The sequence below is a fragment of the Panthera uncia genome, chromosome C2, assembly GCF_023721935.1.
Source record: "Panthera uncia isolate 11264 chromosome C2, Puncia_PCG_1.0, whole genome shotgun sequence".
Taxonomy (NCBI): Eukaryota; Metazoa; Chordata; class Mammalia; order Carnivora; family Felidae; genus Panthera; species Panthera uncia.
In genome coordinates, this window is record NC_064810.1 from 131,405,854 (window position 1) to 131,424,840 (window position 18,987).

General features: G+C 39.4%; 1 protein-coding gene across 5 annotated transcripts in view; it reads right to left on the reverse strand.

The window, feature by feature from the left end:
- Positions 1-18,987, reverse strand: part of TBC1D5 (TBC1 domain family member 5) — a 533,625-nt gene that overhangs the window by 59,468 nt on the left and 455,170 nt on the right. For all 5 annotated transcript variants that reach the window (XM_049629846.1, XM_049629847.1, XM_049629845.1 and 2 more), the window contains one exon: positions 10,446-10,723. In XM_049629846.1, the coding sequence (XP_049485803.1) occupies positions 10,446-10,723 (278 nt within the window). The remainder of the gene's footprint in view (positions 1-10,445; positions 10,724-18,987) is intronic.

The window sequence follows — 18,987 nt, forward strand, 5'->3', positions numbered from 1 at the left end:
GAGCTTATTTTCCCTCTTGGTCATCCAGCCATAGTGGGGAGGGAGGAGCGAGGGAAGGTGAGGATCTAAACAGGGCCAGGTAGATCAGAAAGAGCATTTTGTTCTCATGCTGAAGGGTCTGGCCCTCACCTTGTCAGTAGATGATGAGAGTTACTGCAGATTTTAAGGAAGAAAGCAGCATGAGGATTAGAGGAGCTTGGTTGAGCAAGGCATCTCCTGCGCCTGCCCACACATGAGATTACGAGGGCAGAACCTAAGGCTGTGGTGGTAGATTTGAGAGATGTTTACAAGGCAGTACCTGCTGGGTCTGACACACCTAAGCTGGAGTCTAAGCCCAGCGGGTATCTAGCTGAGTCAACAATTCACTGCCCCTCCATTAGCCATGGTTCTCATCTATAAGTGAGACATCTACTTCACACATGCTTTGTAGCCCAAGTGGGTAATGGGTATAAAAGGCTCAGGGTGGCTTAGGATACCAGGCGATATGCTAAGTATTCAGCAGACATAAAGCATTACTAGCATAGTGATGACTTCCAAATCTAAAGCAGGTAGTTTCATATGCAGTTACTGTGGGCTGCAGATTGGCTAGTCCTCTCCCCTTAGGACTATTCTCACTTTAGCGGCACCTCCCACAGACTTTGGCGAACTAGCTGAGCCGAGGACTGCCACATCCGCCACACCTGAGACTGCCTAGTGGGACAGCGGGAATCCAGGCCCCGCTCTACTGTTCTGCTTGCTAAGATGGGTGCCCTGGTGTGAGCTGCATCTGTACAGAAGGGGTAGCTTTTTCTAAAGGGCACTAAGGTGTTATCTGGACTAGCTGTGGCTGTGTCCAGGCATATGAAATCTGTCCTTCATTCTCTTTTCCTCTCTGAAACATTCAATAAAAGTTTTGTGTCCCATGTGCTACCTATCAGTGGAGGTTATTTGTCAAGAGCCCAGGCTGACTGAATGAGCTTCAAAGGCATCACGAGGAGCCCTGACTACAGAATGGCTGGGAAGGAAGAAAGGGGAAAGGGGAGAAAGTATTTATTAAGCTCCTACTATGTCCCATGAATAATATTTTTGTGATTTTTCTCTCATTCAAGTCAATGGAAAATAGGAACAGGGGCTGGGGTATATTCCTAAATGGACAGGCAAGAACCTGAGACCAGCTGGAGGAGCTAGACACAGGACCTCCAAAGGTAACATGTTCAGAAGGCTAGGAAATCTGGGGTGGGGGAGGTCACTGGTGGGGTGGCACAGCTCAGAAGAGCAAAAAGGGAAAAAGTGCTGTGCCCTTGACTTTGTTCAATGACCCAGGAGAAAACGAGAGGCATGTGTCCCCTCTCTGGTAATATTTTGTCACCTCACAGACTTGAGTGACAGACAGCAAGAGGGCTGATGTTTATGCGTTAAAAACATACATCTTGGTGTCACAGGAGAGTGAATGGAAGGTTGTAAATGAAACCCCTGGAAACAGACCTGCTCTAGTCTGACCACAGAGTCTAAGCACTGTTGGATCCAGTGCCTACATGCAAACATGTGGTTATAGAATGTCAGAAGTAATTATTAAAAAAATTTTTTTTAAATGTCTATTTAGTTTTGAGGGGGGTGCGGGGCAGAGAGAGAGGGAGACACAGAATCCAAAGCAGGTTCTAGGCTCTGAGCTGTCAGCACAGAGCCTGATGGCGGACCTCAAACTCACAAACTGTGATTAGGACCTGAGCCGAAGTCAGATGTTTAACCAAATGAGCCACCCAGACACCCCAGAAATAATTATTAAAAAAAGAAAAGATAGAGGAGTTGAGTTGGCTCTTTCAGAACTTGATTCTGAAAACCAGAGGTATTTGGAAAACAAAACAAAACAAAACAAAACAAAACACATAACAGTGCTCCCCTCATCACTGCCACCTGAGCAGGCAGCACCCGTGAGTCCTTACGGAGCACAGGTACGGTGGTAACTTCCCACAACCAGCCCAGAAGCAGCTGTTCTTTTCCTTTCTTCTCAGATAACAGGTTAAGTGACCTCCCTAGATCATCCAGCAAGGCAGTGGTGGAGGCAGAATTCAAACCTGGACCCAACTCGAGAGCCCATGCTGGGAGAGTTGTACCAGTCTGCCGGCCCATCCCCTGCCAATAAGGCTGTGCGGGGGGCGCTGTCGCACATGTGACCTAAGATTAAAGACAAATGGAATGAGGTTTTTTGAAAGTAAATGGCAAATTCTGTCCTTGTTCTCAGTCCAAAAAGTCATTTATTCAATGTCTTTTGGGAATAAGTTTTCCACAAAAATGCATTTTCTAGCTAATTGATGCTTCCCCAGATTTGTTTTACGTATTGTGTTTCTCTGCCTTCTTAGAGTGATTATCCAGAACATAATGGAACTGCTTGTCCTGCTTCACGACTATCATTTCTCAACAACAAGCACAGTGGCCAACATAGGGTCATTCACGAGGATAGCTTTTGGCTTCTCAGTCTCTCCTCTCGCTCCTGTGAGTAGGCGTTCTTTGTCCCATCGTTACTGTGTCCTATTCTAATTAATTCGGCCTCTCTTTTCTTTGTTCTACCAATTTGTTGCACTAGGGCATTTGTTTTAGTTCTTTGTTCTTGAAGGTCCAGAGGGGAGTCCTCTCCCGACATGTGAGCTGGTACTGCGCTAATGTGACTTGCACGTTACTCCTCAGTTTAAAATCTATTTTTTTCCTAGAAGGAATTATAAAAAAATTAAGTGATTACCCTTAGGGAAATGGGTTGGCAGAAACCAGTGGGAGGAGTAAAGAGAGAGGTGTTTTTTTTTTTTCCCCCATTTAATGATTTTAATTAATTGGGATGATCAAATGTTGTATGTGTTTTAGATTTACCTTAAGAATGTCAACAGTGGTTATCTGAGCAGGGAGATTTTTGACCTCCCCCCCTCCTTTTTAAAAACAACCTGATCGATGTTATACAGTGATATCTATGTGTGGATGTACGTATGTATATATATTTGTATCTGCAACATAAATATGTACACACAAGTATAAACATTAAAAATGGTGCTGGGTGGCTCAGTTGGTTAAGCGTCCGACTTGGGCTCAGGTCATGATCTCATGGTTGGTAGGTGTGAGCCCTGCACTGGGCTCTGTGCTGATAGCTTAGAGCCTGGAACCCTGCTTTGGGTTCTGTGTCTCCTTCTCTCTCTGCCCCTTCTCTGCTCGCACTCTGTCTCTCTCTCACCCTTAAAAATAAACATTAAAATTTTTTTTAAATGGTTATGGCAATAACTTAAGAAATCTAAATTTTTTCCCTAATGATCCATTAAGTGACAATACTTGTATACTTTGGTTGGAAATTCTAAATTTTCTTTGGAAGTAAGCTCTGTAAGCATGTGTGTGTTTGTGTGTGTACTCCTATTTTAAAGCTCTGCGGTTCCTAAATATCTCTTGAAAAGTTTCTGGGGCAGCCGGGCAATTTCCAAATCTAATTTCCAAGAAATTCTTTAAGTCTTCAAAAACAAATTCTCCCATGGCACATTTTTTTATGAGTACAACCCATACTGAGAGATATAAAATGGAACTTCCCAACAATTTTCCAAAAACTATTTATTGACTTAAATTGTGGGATTTCATTTTATAGTCAGTTTTTCTCCAAAAAAAAAAAAAAAATTAAATAGAACACATATAATTGCGTGTTTAAAGGCAAAGATACAAATATAAGATCTCATGAAAAAACATAATCAAAGAATCACTGAAAGTGCTGTTATTTACTTCATTTCTTAAAACTTACTCCATTTGAAAAAACATACTTGGGAACGTCAAAATGATAGTTTCATTTCCCTTACAAGTATATCTACTCTGAAAACATTATATAGGAGAGTATAATGGGTGTGGCCCCTCTGATGAAGTTCTTCAACTTCTAATATTACTGATCCTATTAAGCATAGATTATTAGAAAGTTTTTTTGTTGCCCCTGGTAACTATTTTGGTTGACTTTTACTTCCCCTTGCTTTTTGACACTGTGCAGGAAGTATGTTGAGGAAAACACAAAGTGACTTCTCCAAATCAGGGCAGGTTAGTCTTATTTTCTTATCATCATTGTCACTATCATCATGACATACTGAAAGCTTTTTATTATTTGGGCTCCGTGTCTCATAAAGTAGCTGGAGCCTTCCCTTTCAGACTGATACAATCTCTGTCATAGTATGGTAGGCAGGAGGAATTCTGAACTGGGTATCCAGAAAAGAGCTGGTTCCTGACTGTGTAGGCTTGCCTGGGTTATCTAATGCACAGGCTGATGCCCAAGCAACCATGTAAATAAAAAAAAAAAAAAGCAGGAAAGCCAAGAGAACAATGAGAACAGAGTTTGGGCACATAGTAAGCACTCAGTGAATAGTTGGTGAATAAATGAATAAGATGATTCTACCTATATAACACAAGTGATCTGAACAAAATGATATAACCTCCCTCTGCAAGATTCTATTAAAAATGCAAACTGTTCTTGTGGCTCTGGCCTGTAGGAAAAAATAGATTGAGCAATAGCATAGAAGCAGAAATCAGAGTAAGTCAGACAGCCTTCATCTTTCTCTTTCCATAGGTATAAATTGAGATTCCACAGCCAAGGATCTACTCTGCAGTAAACTAACTTAAAAAGTGACCAAATTAAATTTGGGATACCAAAACACTTGTTAAAAAGTTGCCAGGGGTGCCTGGGTGGCTCAGTCGGTTAAAGCGCCCAACTTTGGATCAGGTTATGGTCTCACAGCTTGTGAGTTTGAGCCTCAAGTCGTGTTCTGTGCTGACAGCTCAGAGCCTGGAGCCTGCTTCGGATTCTGTGCCTCCATCTCCGTCTCTCTCTCTCTCTCTCTCTCCCTCTCCCCTGCTCACACTCTGTCTCTCTCTCTCTCTCTCTCTCAAAAATAAATAGACATTAAAATTTTTTTTTTTAAAACGTTGCCTGGGGGAGGTCAGATTTTAATTTTAGGAAATCAATTGAAGTCCTGTGAATTCTCACCATATCAGATGATCACAGTAATATTCATTTAAGTACAGTAAATGACAAAGCTTAAGAGAAATAATCTGGAGATTATCTGCACCCCTTTTTGTCCTTGCTACTGCACCCCTTTCTAATATGGATCACTTAGACACTAAGAAAGATAAACAGCAGCTCTTCATGGAATCACCAAGTTGAAAAAGCCCTTAAAGGTCAGGGTTTAATTACCTGAATACAGCCAGAAACTGTACTTGTGAAACAGAACTATATAGAAGTAAGATCTCATCCTTCTTTCGCCACAACATTTTTCAAAGAAGCCAATACACCACTCATTCTCCTAATCACAATATATTGTTTTTTGTAAATTGATAAAAAAGCACAGATAGTATGAAGACATATCATTATTAGAACAGCATTTTGATACTAGGAGCATGACTATATTATGTGGATATTTTAAATTTAGGAAGATGTGATTATGAATTTTAATTAATACTGCTATCTTTTCAATCTGAATTTGAATGGAAGATTCTTAAGATTAGCTTAGGCTTCCACTTAATACAGAAATCCTCTCTACAGCACATTTTATGTAAAAGATTATATAATAAAAGATTAATGCAGCAACTTTAATATTTATACATTTAATTTAAAATTCCATAGGAGGTGATAAATGTGAATTGCTATTATTTCTGTATTCCTGAAATACAGATTTTGAACAAGCGGTTATGGTATTTAAATGTGATCTTTTTATTTTAAATCATTGCCAATTATACACGGAGATTTCTTGCACTGTTAATATGATTCATAATACAAAGCCTGTACTTAAAAACTTATTTCAAAATTAAGTTGTAATTCTTTTAGGCAAAATATAGTAAATATTTCTGGCTAGTACATATGATAATATGCATAAAAACAGCATTTAAGTCATGTAATCTGAGAACTGATTTGTCAAATACTGCCATAGAGCACCTATGAAATAAAAAAAACAAAACAAACAAACAAAAAAACCCTCAGTGTGAGCTTCCAAATAAAGTGTAGTGTTAAAATAACCACAAAATATAGAGTGACCATATTTGGCAAGAAAAGAGGCTGGTGTAAACTTCATAAAAACCACATCACAGCCAGATTTGGCATCACCAAGGTATGACATGAGAGGGGACTCTTGTTCTAAACAACAGTGCCACTCAGCGGCTGAACAATGGTAGTGAACTGATCAACAGTATGAATGGAGGGTGGGCAAAAAGAAAAATGGAATTTTGGAGAAGGCAATGATAATACTGCAGGCAAAAAGATATACTATGTTGCCATGGTAACTGTACCTTGGAGGTCAGTTAGAGTCTGGACAGGAACAGAAACCTGAGCATCGCTTCCTGTAACTACATCGCCTGGATTTCATAAGAAAAAATAATTAGATTTCATAAAAAGGAAAAAAAATCAAGTTTACTTTTTTTCATACTTAATGTAATACTTTTATCAACCTAATTACTAAAGGTACAGTAAAACAAAATACAATCTTAGAAAAATTAATATAAAATAGTTTTTAAAGGAATTAATTTTTTAAAAGTATTTCCTAAAAGGTTTCTGTGAATATTTTTCTTCAAGAAAAAAACAAGTTTCTATTAGTCTAAAACATAAGAAACTTGAGAAATCAAATGATTTTTCTGAGCAGGTTTAATTATGCTACAAATAGTAATGTGGTTTCATATTTTCTTTCTTAAAAAAAATTCTTTATCCAAAAGTAAATATGCATTTATTACAAAGCAGGCATTTTTTTGAAACGCATTTCCTCCTACAACAGAGAGAAATTATTTTTAACTAAACTTGACACCAGTTTCTACAGTGATAAGATAAATACCTAAACAAGTTCTAATTTCATAGTTAAGTATTGAAAAGATTTCATAAGCTACCACATGTACTTATAAATGTCAACATGTAAAAATAAATCTGTGAACTGCACACCCTTTAAACTTGATATACTTATGATAGGCGAGATTTCATTCACAAATTGGACCTATGGTAAATGCTTAAAATAAAGAAGCGTTCAACTTCAAAACATAGACAAAGGAAATGGGGAAAGAGGGCGTGCATTCTAAAAGTACAGGAGAGAAAGGAAAAGGAGAACAGGAAATTCTGTGAAGAACTTGAGGTACACTCCCATTTAGAAGGAAGACTTTTCGGTTCTCTGATTTCTTCCTTCCTGGCCAAGTTCAACATTAGGCACAGTCACTGTCAACAGAATTAATCCTCTGGCTGTATCAGCATCTGAAGGTCTAAGTTACTGTGAAATTCATAAACTAAAATCCAAGTCTTCTACAAAGACACTGTAGTTTCCAGGTTTGATAATGCAGGATTAATAGACTTGCTTGCCCTGTACCTTTCATATAATAGCAAATCAATTTTGGAATTATATAACATACCCTCAAGTGTTTTGACCACTTGCTACAATTATAATTGACAGCACAGCCAGCTTATCTGCAAATTACTGGGTTGTAATCCTATCATCCCATCCATTAACAGTACATGCATTTATATATGTGTATCTATATCTCCTGTAACTGAAATAAAATCTATAAATGGGTACACACTCCAAACCAGCTTTCAACGGAACTTATCAGGTCCTGAATTTTCATGATACAGTTACCTCTCTGTTCACTGATAAATGGCATGCCTATCTTCTGTTTATTTGAAGGAGATTTTCAATTCTGTGCCTGTTACCCACTTTTCTCTGCTGCTTCTGGATTACCTATTAGTGTATAATTTAGAGACTGAAAACTCATTTTAGTATTAAATATCACCAGAAAGTAGTGGAGGAATATCTGCGCCCCCTCTTCTTTCTTTCACGACCCAACTCCCAACACATACACAAACCGCACTTTGCGTTCCCAGCAACACATACATGAATTTTGGGTTTTCCATACAACTCTCATCCTACGGAAGCATAAACATTCGAGAGTTAACTAACCTACGAAAACCACAAGCATTTTCATCTTTATTAACAGCCATTATTCAAAGCAACTTTCCAATTTTCCGGCAGAGAACACTACAAAGGCTATTACATTCTCTCTCCTCAAAGGCCCTAAGTAGGTGACTCTGTTCTGAGATAGTAAGAAGCCGTATTCCAACGCAAGCCTCCTGACAGGCTACGTACTGTGCTCACCAATCTCTGGGACCAGGTGACACAGCTGCAGATCTGTCACTGTCACAGCACAGTGGGATACTTGTGGGAAACACCAGCATAAAGAACGAATGAATGCTGGAGACGTATTTTTTCCTTGTAGCGTTACCAAGTGTATCTTTACAGATGTTTGGAGCTGGGAGGCTCCCCAGGGAGCAGTCCACACCTCTTATTTCAGGGCGAGGAGACATGGTCAGAAGGCTTCAGGACTGTGCTTACGGTTCATTTCATGGGCAAGTCAGTGAGAGGGAGCAGCAACCTAGCTGGTTTCTACTTGGATCAACTGTTCTCTTCGCCTTTTACTCCGTTTCATTCAAATCCTTATGCAGGGAGGGACATTTGCAGGAATGTTTATCTTTAAGAGGAAGGTAGACAAGCTTTTCGTGATTGACACGAGGAGAATGAACCAGAAAGAAAAAGAAGAGCTGCCACACAAGGAGACGTTCTTTCAGCACGGGGATCAGTTACAAAATGCCCTAGTGATACTCATGTTCCAAGTACTTTGCTTAAGTGCTCTGTTGTCTCCTTCTAACTGGGGACTTCGTTTTCATCAGTCGTTCCATCCTCGTGCGCCTCCTTCTCACTTACTGTGATATTAATACTTGACATTTCCTTAGAGATACAACTTTATATTTCTATAGTCATTTGGCTTGGTTCCTCTGAAGATTTAAGCTACAGCATTAAGAGATTCTCTGACTCATTTGCCTGCCATCAGTTAGAATTACTACTGACTATGGCTTGTTATCAAAGCAATACTGAAATCATATTTGGTTAGAACAATAAAACAGTACAATTAAGAAATATTGAAAATAACATTCATTTCCATTCTGAAAGTGGGCATGTCTCCTGGCATTAAAATACATTTACAATGTGTTAATGATTTGAAGTCTTCTTTTCTTTCAATCATGTGTGACAACTCTACATTGAAAAGAAAAGAATGTAGTTTTACACAAGACATTCCTGTGTAAGGCAAACTCAATATTCTAACAGAAACTTATATACTAACTATACAAAGTCTAATACTTCATATAGGCAATGGTAGATAATACCCTGTAACTGACGGAAGAATAAACATGCACACACTCGTTAGTGAATTCAATACTCATTATTTTTGTGCCATTGGGGAATAAAGTCCACTTAAGTCTGCCAGCTTAAATGCCAAGAATTTAAAATTTTTAACAATTTTAGATGCAATCTTCTTAAATAGAGTGTATGGGAACATGGTTTAAGGTCTTCTAACTGATTCAATATTACTGTGGTTGCTGTCAACACCGGTCATCGAACACGGCTAGAACAAGGGTCCCTTTAAGATGTGAATGAGGCATGGGTCAGGATATTTGTGCCCTGACAACTGAATGGCCACAGGCTCTGTGCTTTGTGAGGTCTTAGGATTGAATTCTGTAGATTTTCTGCCATCATGTTCCTATTTCTTGCTTCTATAGTATAGACAGCAGAGTCCCACCACTAAAAATAAATGCAGCTGTTTCTAATCTGCTGTGAACAGGGGCACTTAATATATAGGTCTCTGAAAATAGTGGAAAATAAGAGCATAAAGGTTCTGAGTAGGAACCTGAAGGGCTCTCCTACGAGTTAAATACATGCGGGAGACGAAGCACCAGAAAAGCCCGGAAACAGACCACACACTTACTTGAGGCTGGGTGGCAAGAGCGCCCCTCACTCGTAGCAGCACCAGCAGCGGCCCTGCTCACCAAATGAGAGCTTTGGATCTGGTGGTCTCCCAGGTCTCCTCTGGTCTAGCATTCTAAGGCTCTAAATTGTAGGGCCTGGACTCACAGACTGACTTTGGCTGCTAGAGATTCTGTTTAGCCTTCCCTGTAAGGGTACAGTTCATATTGCTCATGGGTAAAGCAGCTGGATGAGCGACCGCAAGCCTAGGGGCAGCACGCTTTCTTCAAACCGGCTGCGCAGATGGATGCTACGACCAGTGAAGCCCATGCTCTTGGAACGTCCCATTTCAGACTATACACCATTACACGTTAGCAGAGATCGCATCAACTGCTTTCAAGTTCTGTGTTGTGATAGTCTGTGCCATACTCTACGGGCATCCAGAGGACTCGAATGCAAGTATCCTAGGATATAGATGCTAAAGAAGTACCTTAACAAATTACTTCATAAAATGGTCTTATTAAAAACGATACAGGATCTGATATTCCAACTGAAAAAAAAAACGAATCTAACAGATTTTTAAAAATTAGGTTTTGCATTAATTTCTATCTCTAGGAAGTTGGTTCCTCACAGGCAGGTGAGGAAATCCCAGGCTACACTGTGAGCGTTTCGTTCGATTTATTACGATTGTTTCCTTACCTTTGTTCAATTGCACTGGCATGCTTTCCGATTTCATCAGTCTCTGCTGCTGCTGCTGCTGCTGCTGCTGCTGCTGCTGCTGCTGCAGGGGATGCCTGGGGACCTCTGCCAGGGTCCTGGTGGGAGGCACAGCAGTGGAGGAGCCTCCACTACTGCCCGCTGGTACAGGGCCACCCGCACTGCCTGGGGCCATTGCTGGAGAAATCAACTTTCTTCCAAAATTTATCAGGCTATTAGAGACCTTATTTATATTCAGGGGAGCACCTTTGACGTTGGCCCTGTAGAAAAAAAATTAGGTGGAGAAACATTACTTAAATTAGAGGACAACTCTATGTCACATATTCCAATTGGTATAAAAACACATCTTACCTGCTTGAAAAAGGCCATTTACTGGAACAGCTACACAAAGCGAAAGTGAAAACGTACAAGTGATCACAAAATAATACAACGATAAGGTTCTTTGAGGTGGCTTATGGAAAATAGTCTTTTTACTGTTCGTTCGTTCATTCATTCATTCATTCATTCATTCAACAAATGGGGCCTATTTTGTGCTAACACTGTGCTCGGTTCTGGGGATGCAGTTGTCCACAGCAGACGCAGTTCCCTTCCTGGAGTTTTCAGTGTAGTAGGGAAGAAATATATTAAATAATCGCATAAAAAAAGCATGGTTAAAGCCTGTGATAAGGACTCTAAAGGAGACGTCCAGGGCTCAGCAAGCCTTGGATAGAAGGCTTGAAATGAAGCCGACAGCAGATTTCCCACAAGCCCTGGCATGTGGGTATTAGGCCACATTTAATCTGATTTTGAAAAATAAACGTGTCTGAGAGTCACAAAGTAAATTCAATAAAAGCTGTACAGAATCGCCCAGTTCCTGAGAATTGCAAGTTGCCCTCACCACCCCGACCATCCCGGCTCTCCACATCCTCCTTCCCCACTGCCCTGCTTCACTTTTCCTGATGGCACTACATATTCTATTTGATGGGTTATTATTTGTCCATCTCCTCCAATCCCGAAGATAAGGGGTTCTGGTCTGTCTGCTATGCTGCTGTTGCCTAGCGTATAACAGGTGCTTTATAAATATTTGTTAAAAGGGAGCTGCACGTCCAGGTAGCCGAAGTCTTTCCACCTCTACAGTGAAGAGTCCCGGCTCCTAGCGATGGCCAGCCTCTCTCACTGTGCTCTGGATTCCATCCTCTGACCTTCTGAGATCGTTGCCCTTGCACCTTCCTCTCCTGAATCATTTTCTCCTTCTCTGTAGTGGCATTCCCATTAGCATACAACCATGGTGTGTGTGTGTGTGTGTGTGTGTGTGTGCGCGCGCGTGCGCGCGTGTGCATGCTCACACAAGCGCCCTTGCTAACTTATCCTGTGAACCCTCATCTCTTCCTAGTTACCATCCCACTTCTCCTCCTTCCTCATGACATATTTTTTCAAAAAGCTGTCTTCTGTGCTACTTCTGCTTCTTCGGTCCTAGGCCCACTCAGGTCTGGTTGTGGCCTCCTTGCCAATGTGCAAAAACTACTCCTCCTAGTCATGGATGACCTCCACAGTGCAGAGCTGAAGGCTCACTCTTATTTTATTCTACCCTTGTCAATGGTTGACCCCCTTACCCGCCGCTCCTCTCATACACTTCCTCGCTCGGCTGCCATGGTTTGCCAGCACCTGTGTGACAGCCATCTGGCAAACAGAAGACACCAAGTAAACATTTGTCAACTGAATGACTACCTCCCAGATGATTCGTAATCTTGAAGTATCTCAGGGGTATTATCTTGAAGACCAGTTACGATTATAAATTATTTTAGTTGCAGGAGGTAGTCCCACTCCACAACAATACCAAAGTTTGTATTTTTATTGCCCAAATCATTAGTAGAAGCTTATTTTCTCACATTTTGCTTCTTTTTTCCATAAAAGTAGGAGATCGAAAATCAAGTTTGAGGGATACATTTACTTGATTTAACTTGAATTTTACTATCATTTCCTTCTCTCAGATCTACCTGACAGCTCTTACATAGTAATTCTCCTACATTTTATAGAACAGCTGTATCCTTGGCGTTGCTAGATACAGCTCTAAGATAGAACTGATCCATAGTCCTATAATAAAAGACAACACTATGCTTCTTCCTTTCATCAAGTTTTTCTTTAATGGTACTCGCTAATATTATGGGCTACATATCGGAGACTTACATTACTTTGGAGCTAGGACAAATCATATTTAAAACCTGGAATTCGGCTTTATAAGAGAAAGAGTTGCTCATTTACAACTCAACGAAATGTGAAAAAAATTTTCAAATGATTCTTTTTGTATCAAGTTTTATCTTTAAGAACTGAGCTATTTCATGCCCTTCCAAAAATTGTTGAAAATAACGTTTCCTCATGGAGATAAGGATATATCGTGATTATACACCACTTACTTCCAGTTTCCCGCTGCTTCCTAATGAAGTACGGCATTCTCAATTTACAGACACTACAGCTTAGCAACAGAGAAGGCACTCAATACATGTTTATTGAAAAATAAATGAAGGAAATGAAAAGAACTCGTAAGTTGTGGATTAGGAAGGCATTCACCTCTGGCACTGTATTTCACTCAGCAGCCTGCATGCAATCCCATGTCTTGTTGCATTTTAGTTTTGCTTGTTTGAAGGCAAGATTCATAATTCACAGATATGAAGAAGTTAAAATGTTGTTACCCTTTTTTATGAACAAAAATGTACTAGTCAAATTCCCATACTGCCAGCTGTAAAATTTATATGTTGATAAAAGTACTAAGAAACTGCTAGAGCATTATCAAGAGAATATGGTTAATGCATCTTCATTAGTACTAATAAGCACAAAAAACATAGATCAAGCTCATGCCGAGCAATTTTTCATCTGAATACCTCTTAAAAGGGGATGAACGCTGTTTTCCTTTTTTGAGTATTTTTTGTTTTTAACCAACTTCCCCCCTCATTCACTACCCACTGCTTCCAGAAGAATATTTTCTTCTCAAAACAACTATTGAAGGTGACTCTTCAATTATTACAGATATAAACAACTGTAAAACATGTACTTCTAGGACAAACATGCTGTCCATAGTGTGTTTGTTTTTCAGGATGATAATTTTTTGGCCAAAGGTAGCTAAACACAGATCTTAAATATCTGTAGCAGCATTCTTTACTGGCTGTGATGTACGTTATTAAGTCATGTGTGCTGAGTCAATGAAAATTAATGCGTTTGTCAGAGATCTGATGGACATTGAGTACTGGGTTGGATTAACAATGGAGTGTAACGTGTAAACACTGTTGAAATAAATAGTAAGAGGACTCTGGAGTTAACAAGGCATTATATAAGTCTAATGAGTAACTAATTTTGTGTAATCAAAGTCTTTCATTATTACTATTTACTACATACTCTTATTAAGTAATAAAAATAGTACCATATAGGAGGGATTGTCTTCAAATTGTTGCCAAGACCCTACTTTCTGCACAGCCTCATTTAGCAGGTTAAATCAGTAGCGATGGGACACTTACCTGAAGATTCAAGAGTCATCAAAACAACTGCATCAGAACCCAACCTGGCTTCACTGTTGGGCCCCTTTGGTTCACTTTCTAAAACTGGGTGACTCTTGCTGCCTCTTGCCACCCACCTGATCTCTTACCGCCTGACTTTCTAACCCACACTCTCCTGAAAGAGCTTCTAGTGTTTCCAATGTCTTCTTAACTGCCAGAGGCATGAGCTGTTTTCATTCAACTTCTAAAACTTTTCTAAAGCTTAAAAAAACCAACCCACCAAACAAACCAAAAACCCAGAACATTATCACATGATCACGTTTGTAAAAACTCTCCACAGCCACGGAGATTTTCCTCTCCTGTTATCCAAGCTTTGACACCACCTCAGGCTTTCTTCCTTTCTACCTATGGATTTGTTTTTCAGGTCTGATATTAAGTATCTAATATTTACTTAACTCCTTTTTCAATAAAATTTTGTTACATGCTTGTTTATATTTTTGTCAAAGGAAGAGTTTTCCATTTATTTGTAATTATTTTTCTCAATATGCTAGTTTATATTTTTCTTATTATTTCCTTTCTGTGTTCCCAAAGGTTGAATGCTTGGTTCGTTCATCCATTCATCCATTCATTCACTCGTTCAGTTCCCTCTCTTTCCCAATAAAAGCATTTAAAGATATACATTTGCATCTGATTATAGCAACAGCATCACAGTTTTTCCCACACGTTTTCTAAATAGTCCATTGGCTCAATTGTTATTTAGGTACATTTTAAAGTTTCAGATGGCTGGGTTTGTTTGTGGTTAAACATAATACCCAATTTGTTGTACTGAATAGAAATAGAAGTATCAGAAGACTGAAAGTGGGGAAACTGTTCTAATTTTTCAGAAGGATTGTAGAGACCACGAACCAGAAAATGGACTGGCTTATTAAAATTTTTTTTTCCTGGGGCGCCTGGGTGGCGCAGTCGGTTAAGCGTCCGGCTTCAGCCAGGTCGCGATCTCGCGGTCCGTGAGTTCGAGCCCCGCGTCGGGCTCCGGGCTGACGGCTCGGAGCCTGGAGCCTGTTTCCGACTCTGTGTCTCCCTCTCTCTCTCTGCCCCTCCCCCGTTCATGCTCTGTCTCTCTCTGTCCCAAAAAGAAAAAAAAAAAATTTTTTTTTCCTAATTACTTGAAAATGGTTGTAGTCTCTCACAAGTAGCCAGTATGGGTCACTAAAAACAAGTCATTCTAAGGCAACTTTATTTCTTATCTGAGGTGTTAAAGTCTGTAAGATTTACCAAGGTATGTCAGTGCCGTGGATAGAATGAAAGATAATGCATCCTCAGTTATAGGTGGAGAACTGTACCTCAAGTTTATTGTTGAATGTTCTAGCACCCACCAAAGACTTCTGGTGATGACATGTGTCTCAGACTTGGTTCACAGACCTGCTCACCAGTCCTTTTTATAAGCTCATAATCTTCCTTCCATCAATGAGCTGCGTAACTGGGGAGAGTTACGTAGCCTGCTCTCTGCACTGAAGTTTCCTTATCTTTAAGACAAGGGGGCTGGATTATTGATATTTTGGGTTCCTTTTAGATAGAAAATTCTATAATTTTGTGACTGGAAAGAGAACAAGTGCTTACTGAATTTGAGACTAAAGGCCTGCAGAGACACCTAACCTATTAGACAAAGGAATCAAAATATAAAATACTCTCAACAGGCTAGCATGAGAAATGAATTAAACAGATAAAATTTAACAAAGATAAATAGAATCTTAAGCACTTAGGTTAAACCTTTTTATAACTGCACATTACACACAGAATAGAGAGGCATGGGTTAACATGAGTTCACATTAAAACAACAACAACAACAACAACAACAACAACAACAACACCCAAACATTAGTGTTTTAGTTTGGTCTGCTAGGCTAATCTGAGCCCACAGGGACACTGCTGAAGAAAAGTAAGATTCTTAGCCTGTGTTAATACTAAATGAGTGAACTTTTGGTTTCCAGTCTGGCATGTAAGAAGCTTGGAAGTTTCCATTTTGTCCTAACAACCAGAAAGAGTTGAATAAATTGAAAAAAAAAAAATCAACAAATTTTTCTTAGATCCATAGCGTAAACTGCTGTCCCCAAATCAGACAGACTGACAGGTGACTACAGAGAATCACAACTTCCTGGAGCAGAGACCCATAGGAAGCAGCGCTGGAGTAGGGAGATATGAAGTACAATTGACAAATCTTACTAGGGGCTCAATGGGGACCAATCTGACAGATAAAAACTCCGAGGGGGACCCAATCATGAGGGCGTAGCCCACACTCCTGAGTTTTATCTACTGGAGTTCTACCGATGGGAGAAAAATTGTGCATCCAACAGGTGGAATGGAAGGGAACCATTTTGAAATACATCTGAACATTCTGTTTTTCTCAACAAAGTCTGCCCTCAGGAGAAATCATTCAACCCAAGTCTAACCTGCTGAGGTTTTATCAGAGCTTAACTGACCTGGAGGAAGGGAAATACCCAACCCCACACCCCTCTCGTCACCCTGTCCCACCCACGTTGGGGAGGCGGATGAGAGGCATGTGTTTTCACAGTCTGAAGGCACAGGCTCACAAAAAGACTGACCCCTAATCACAGGACTATAGAATGGTTCTTCTCCTCCCACACCTTATCACCACATTACTATAAGTCCATTTACAGCAGTTCCTTTTACCCACTACATATATCCAACTATCACAAAAAATTTATATAAGACTTACTGAAAAAAAGTAGAAAGACACAGTTTGAAAAGACAGAGCAAGCATCAGAATCAGATTCAGATATAGCCAGCTCTATCTGTTGGAATTACCAGACTGGGAATTTAAAAGAACTATGATTAAAATGCTAAGGGCTCTAATGGATAAGGTGGACAGCATGCAAGAACAGGTGGGAAATGTCAGCAGAGAAAAGAAAATTCTAAGAAAGAAAGAAAAAAAGAATGAAGATAAAAAAAAAAAAACCTATAACAAATGAACAGTGTCTTTCATAGGCTTATTAGTAGACTACACACAGGCAAGGAAAGAGACTATACACACTCTTGAGGTTGAGGAGGTTTTAAAGGAAATTCCCCAAACTGAAAAGCAAACACAAAAATGACATAAAGAAAATCACAGAAGAGAATATCCAACTGTGGGACAACTATAAAAGGTATAACATATGCATAATGAGAATACCAGAGGAGAAGAGAGAAAGAAAGGAACAGAAGCAATATCTGAAACAATAGCAACTGAGAATTTCCCCAAATTCACGTCAGACACCAAACCACAGTTCTTGAAGGAAGCTTCAAGAACACCTGGGAGGATGAATGCCAAAAGAACTACACCTAGGCATGTAATTTTTAAACTATATAAAATCACAGATAAATAAATCCTGAAAGAAACCAGAAGAACAAAACACTTTACCTATGCAAGAGCAAAGATAACCAACTTGTTGGAAACCATGCATGCAAGAAGAGAATGGAGTGAATATTTAAAATACTGAGAGAAAAAGCCCCACCAACCTAGAATTCTGTTCCCTGTGAAATTATCCTTCAAAAGTAAATATGGTATCTCTATGTAGTAAATATATATTATCTTTAATAGTAATATAAATATGTGACTAAAAATACTAGGTGAGTGCCTACATGGCAGAAGCTAACTGCACAACTATGGCAGACAGCTTTCGCTGAGGCATTAATGTCTGGCAGAACTGAGTTGTGTCTTTATAAAATGGAGTAGAACAGTGGGGAGGTATGAAAATTATGCTGCGAGAGGAATGGCTTAAAAAGCTGGGGGGCGAGTCTTATAATATCATGGGAGCTGTCATGGGGGAAAGGAGTCCTTTTGGCATGGCTTTAGAAAACGAAATGTGTTACTAAAGTTACAGAAAACAGTTCAAAAGCTGTAACACAGGAAATCCTTTCTAATGTTTTAACAGGCTCTATTTAAAATAATAAGTGTTCCAATTCTGGAACTGTGTAAGAGATTGGAAAATCACCTTCAGACACTGTGGCTTCCTAGTCTTGGCCTGGGTGAGACATAGGCTTAAATGAAAGGCCCTTTCCAGCTCTAGGGATTTATAATCTGCAGTGTCAAATGGCTTCCACCACCATATTCATTCATTATATTGTTGAAAGGACAGGACCAAATGAGAGGCCTGTACACTAGTCTAGGCCCTTGAGGAACGTTGACCAAACCCCATCTCCAAGCTTAGGGGCCTGTTTGCCCTGCCTCCTTATCTCTACCTTCTGTTTCTATTCTGTTCTTTTTGCCCCTCCTTCTTCCTCCACGTTCACTGTCCGTTCAAGATGCTATTCTTCCCCCTGCTCTTTCATTTGTTTCATAGTCTCCTTTTCTATCATTTTGTCACCTCACTGTACCTTTTTTTCCACCATAAAAAACATAGAACTTATTTTAAAATTATTTTCTTAAGTGCAAAGCGTAGTTGGAAAAAGTAAATATGAATATGTGACTTTGGTTTTTAGATAGAAACAATATTCTCTTTCCATCTGTGCTATCTTTCTAGAAATCTACATTAGTGACCTACCCTCAATGGATTACGGTTCATATTTATTTCTTTCATGCTTATAGACATAAATATTTTATTTGGAAATTCAAAACAGCTGTCAGGGTTGCAACATAGTACTTTTCAAGATGATTCTAACACCTGAGCTAATTTATGGTGTACTTTTGTTTACAAATTCTGTGAGTTGAAGACTTCAAATTCTATAAAATGAATTGGTTTCTACCTTTCTTAATTCTTTATCTTTAAAGTTGAGAGTAGCAAATTTGCTTCAATGAAAGACATCTATATGTAATTCTAAATTTGTTTGCCATATTGTGAGGTTTCTATTGTCTTAGAAAACAAACTATCTCCACATCTCAAAGAACTCTAGATTTGATAGGTCTTTATTAAAACAAGATGATAAAAGTTAGTTTGCTATTACTTATTCCTTAGGAGTCTGACTTTTGAGTGAAATGTACTCCTTTCATCTATAAGGCTGTGATTATTTTGCACGTGGAAGATACATTTTTGTTACTGTGTCATGAAGCAAAAGGAGTA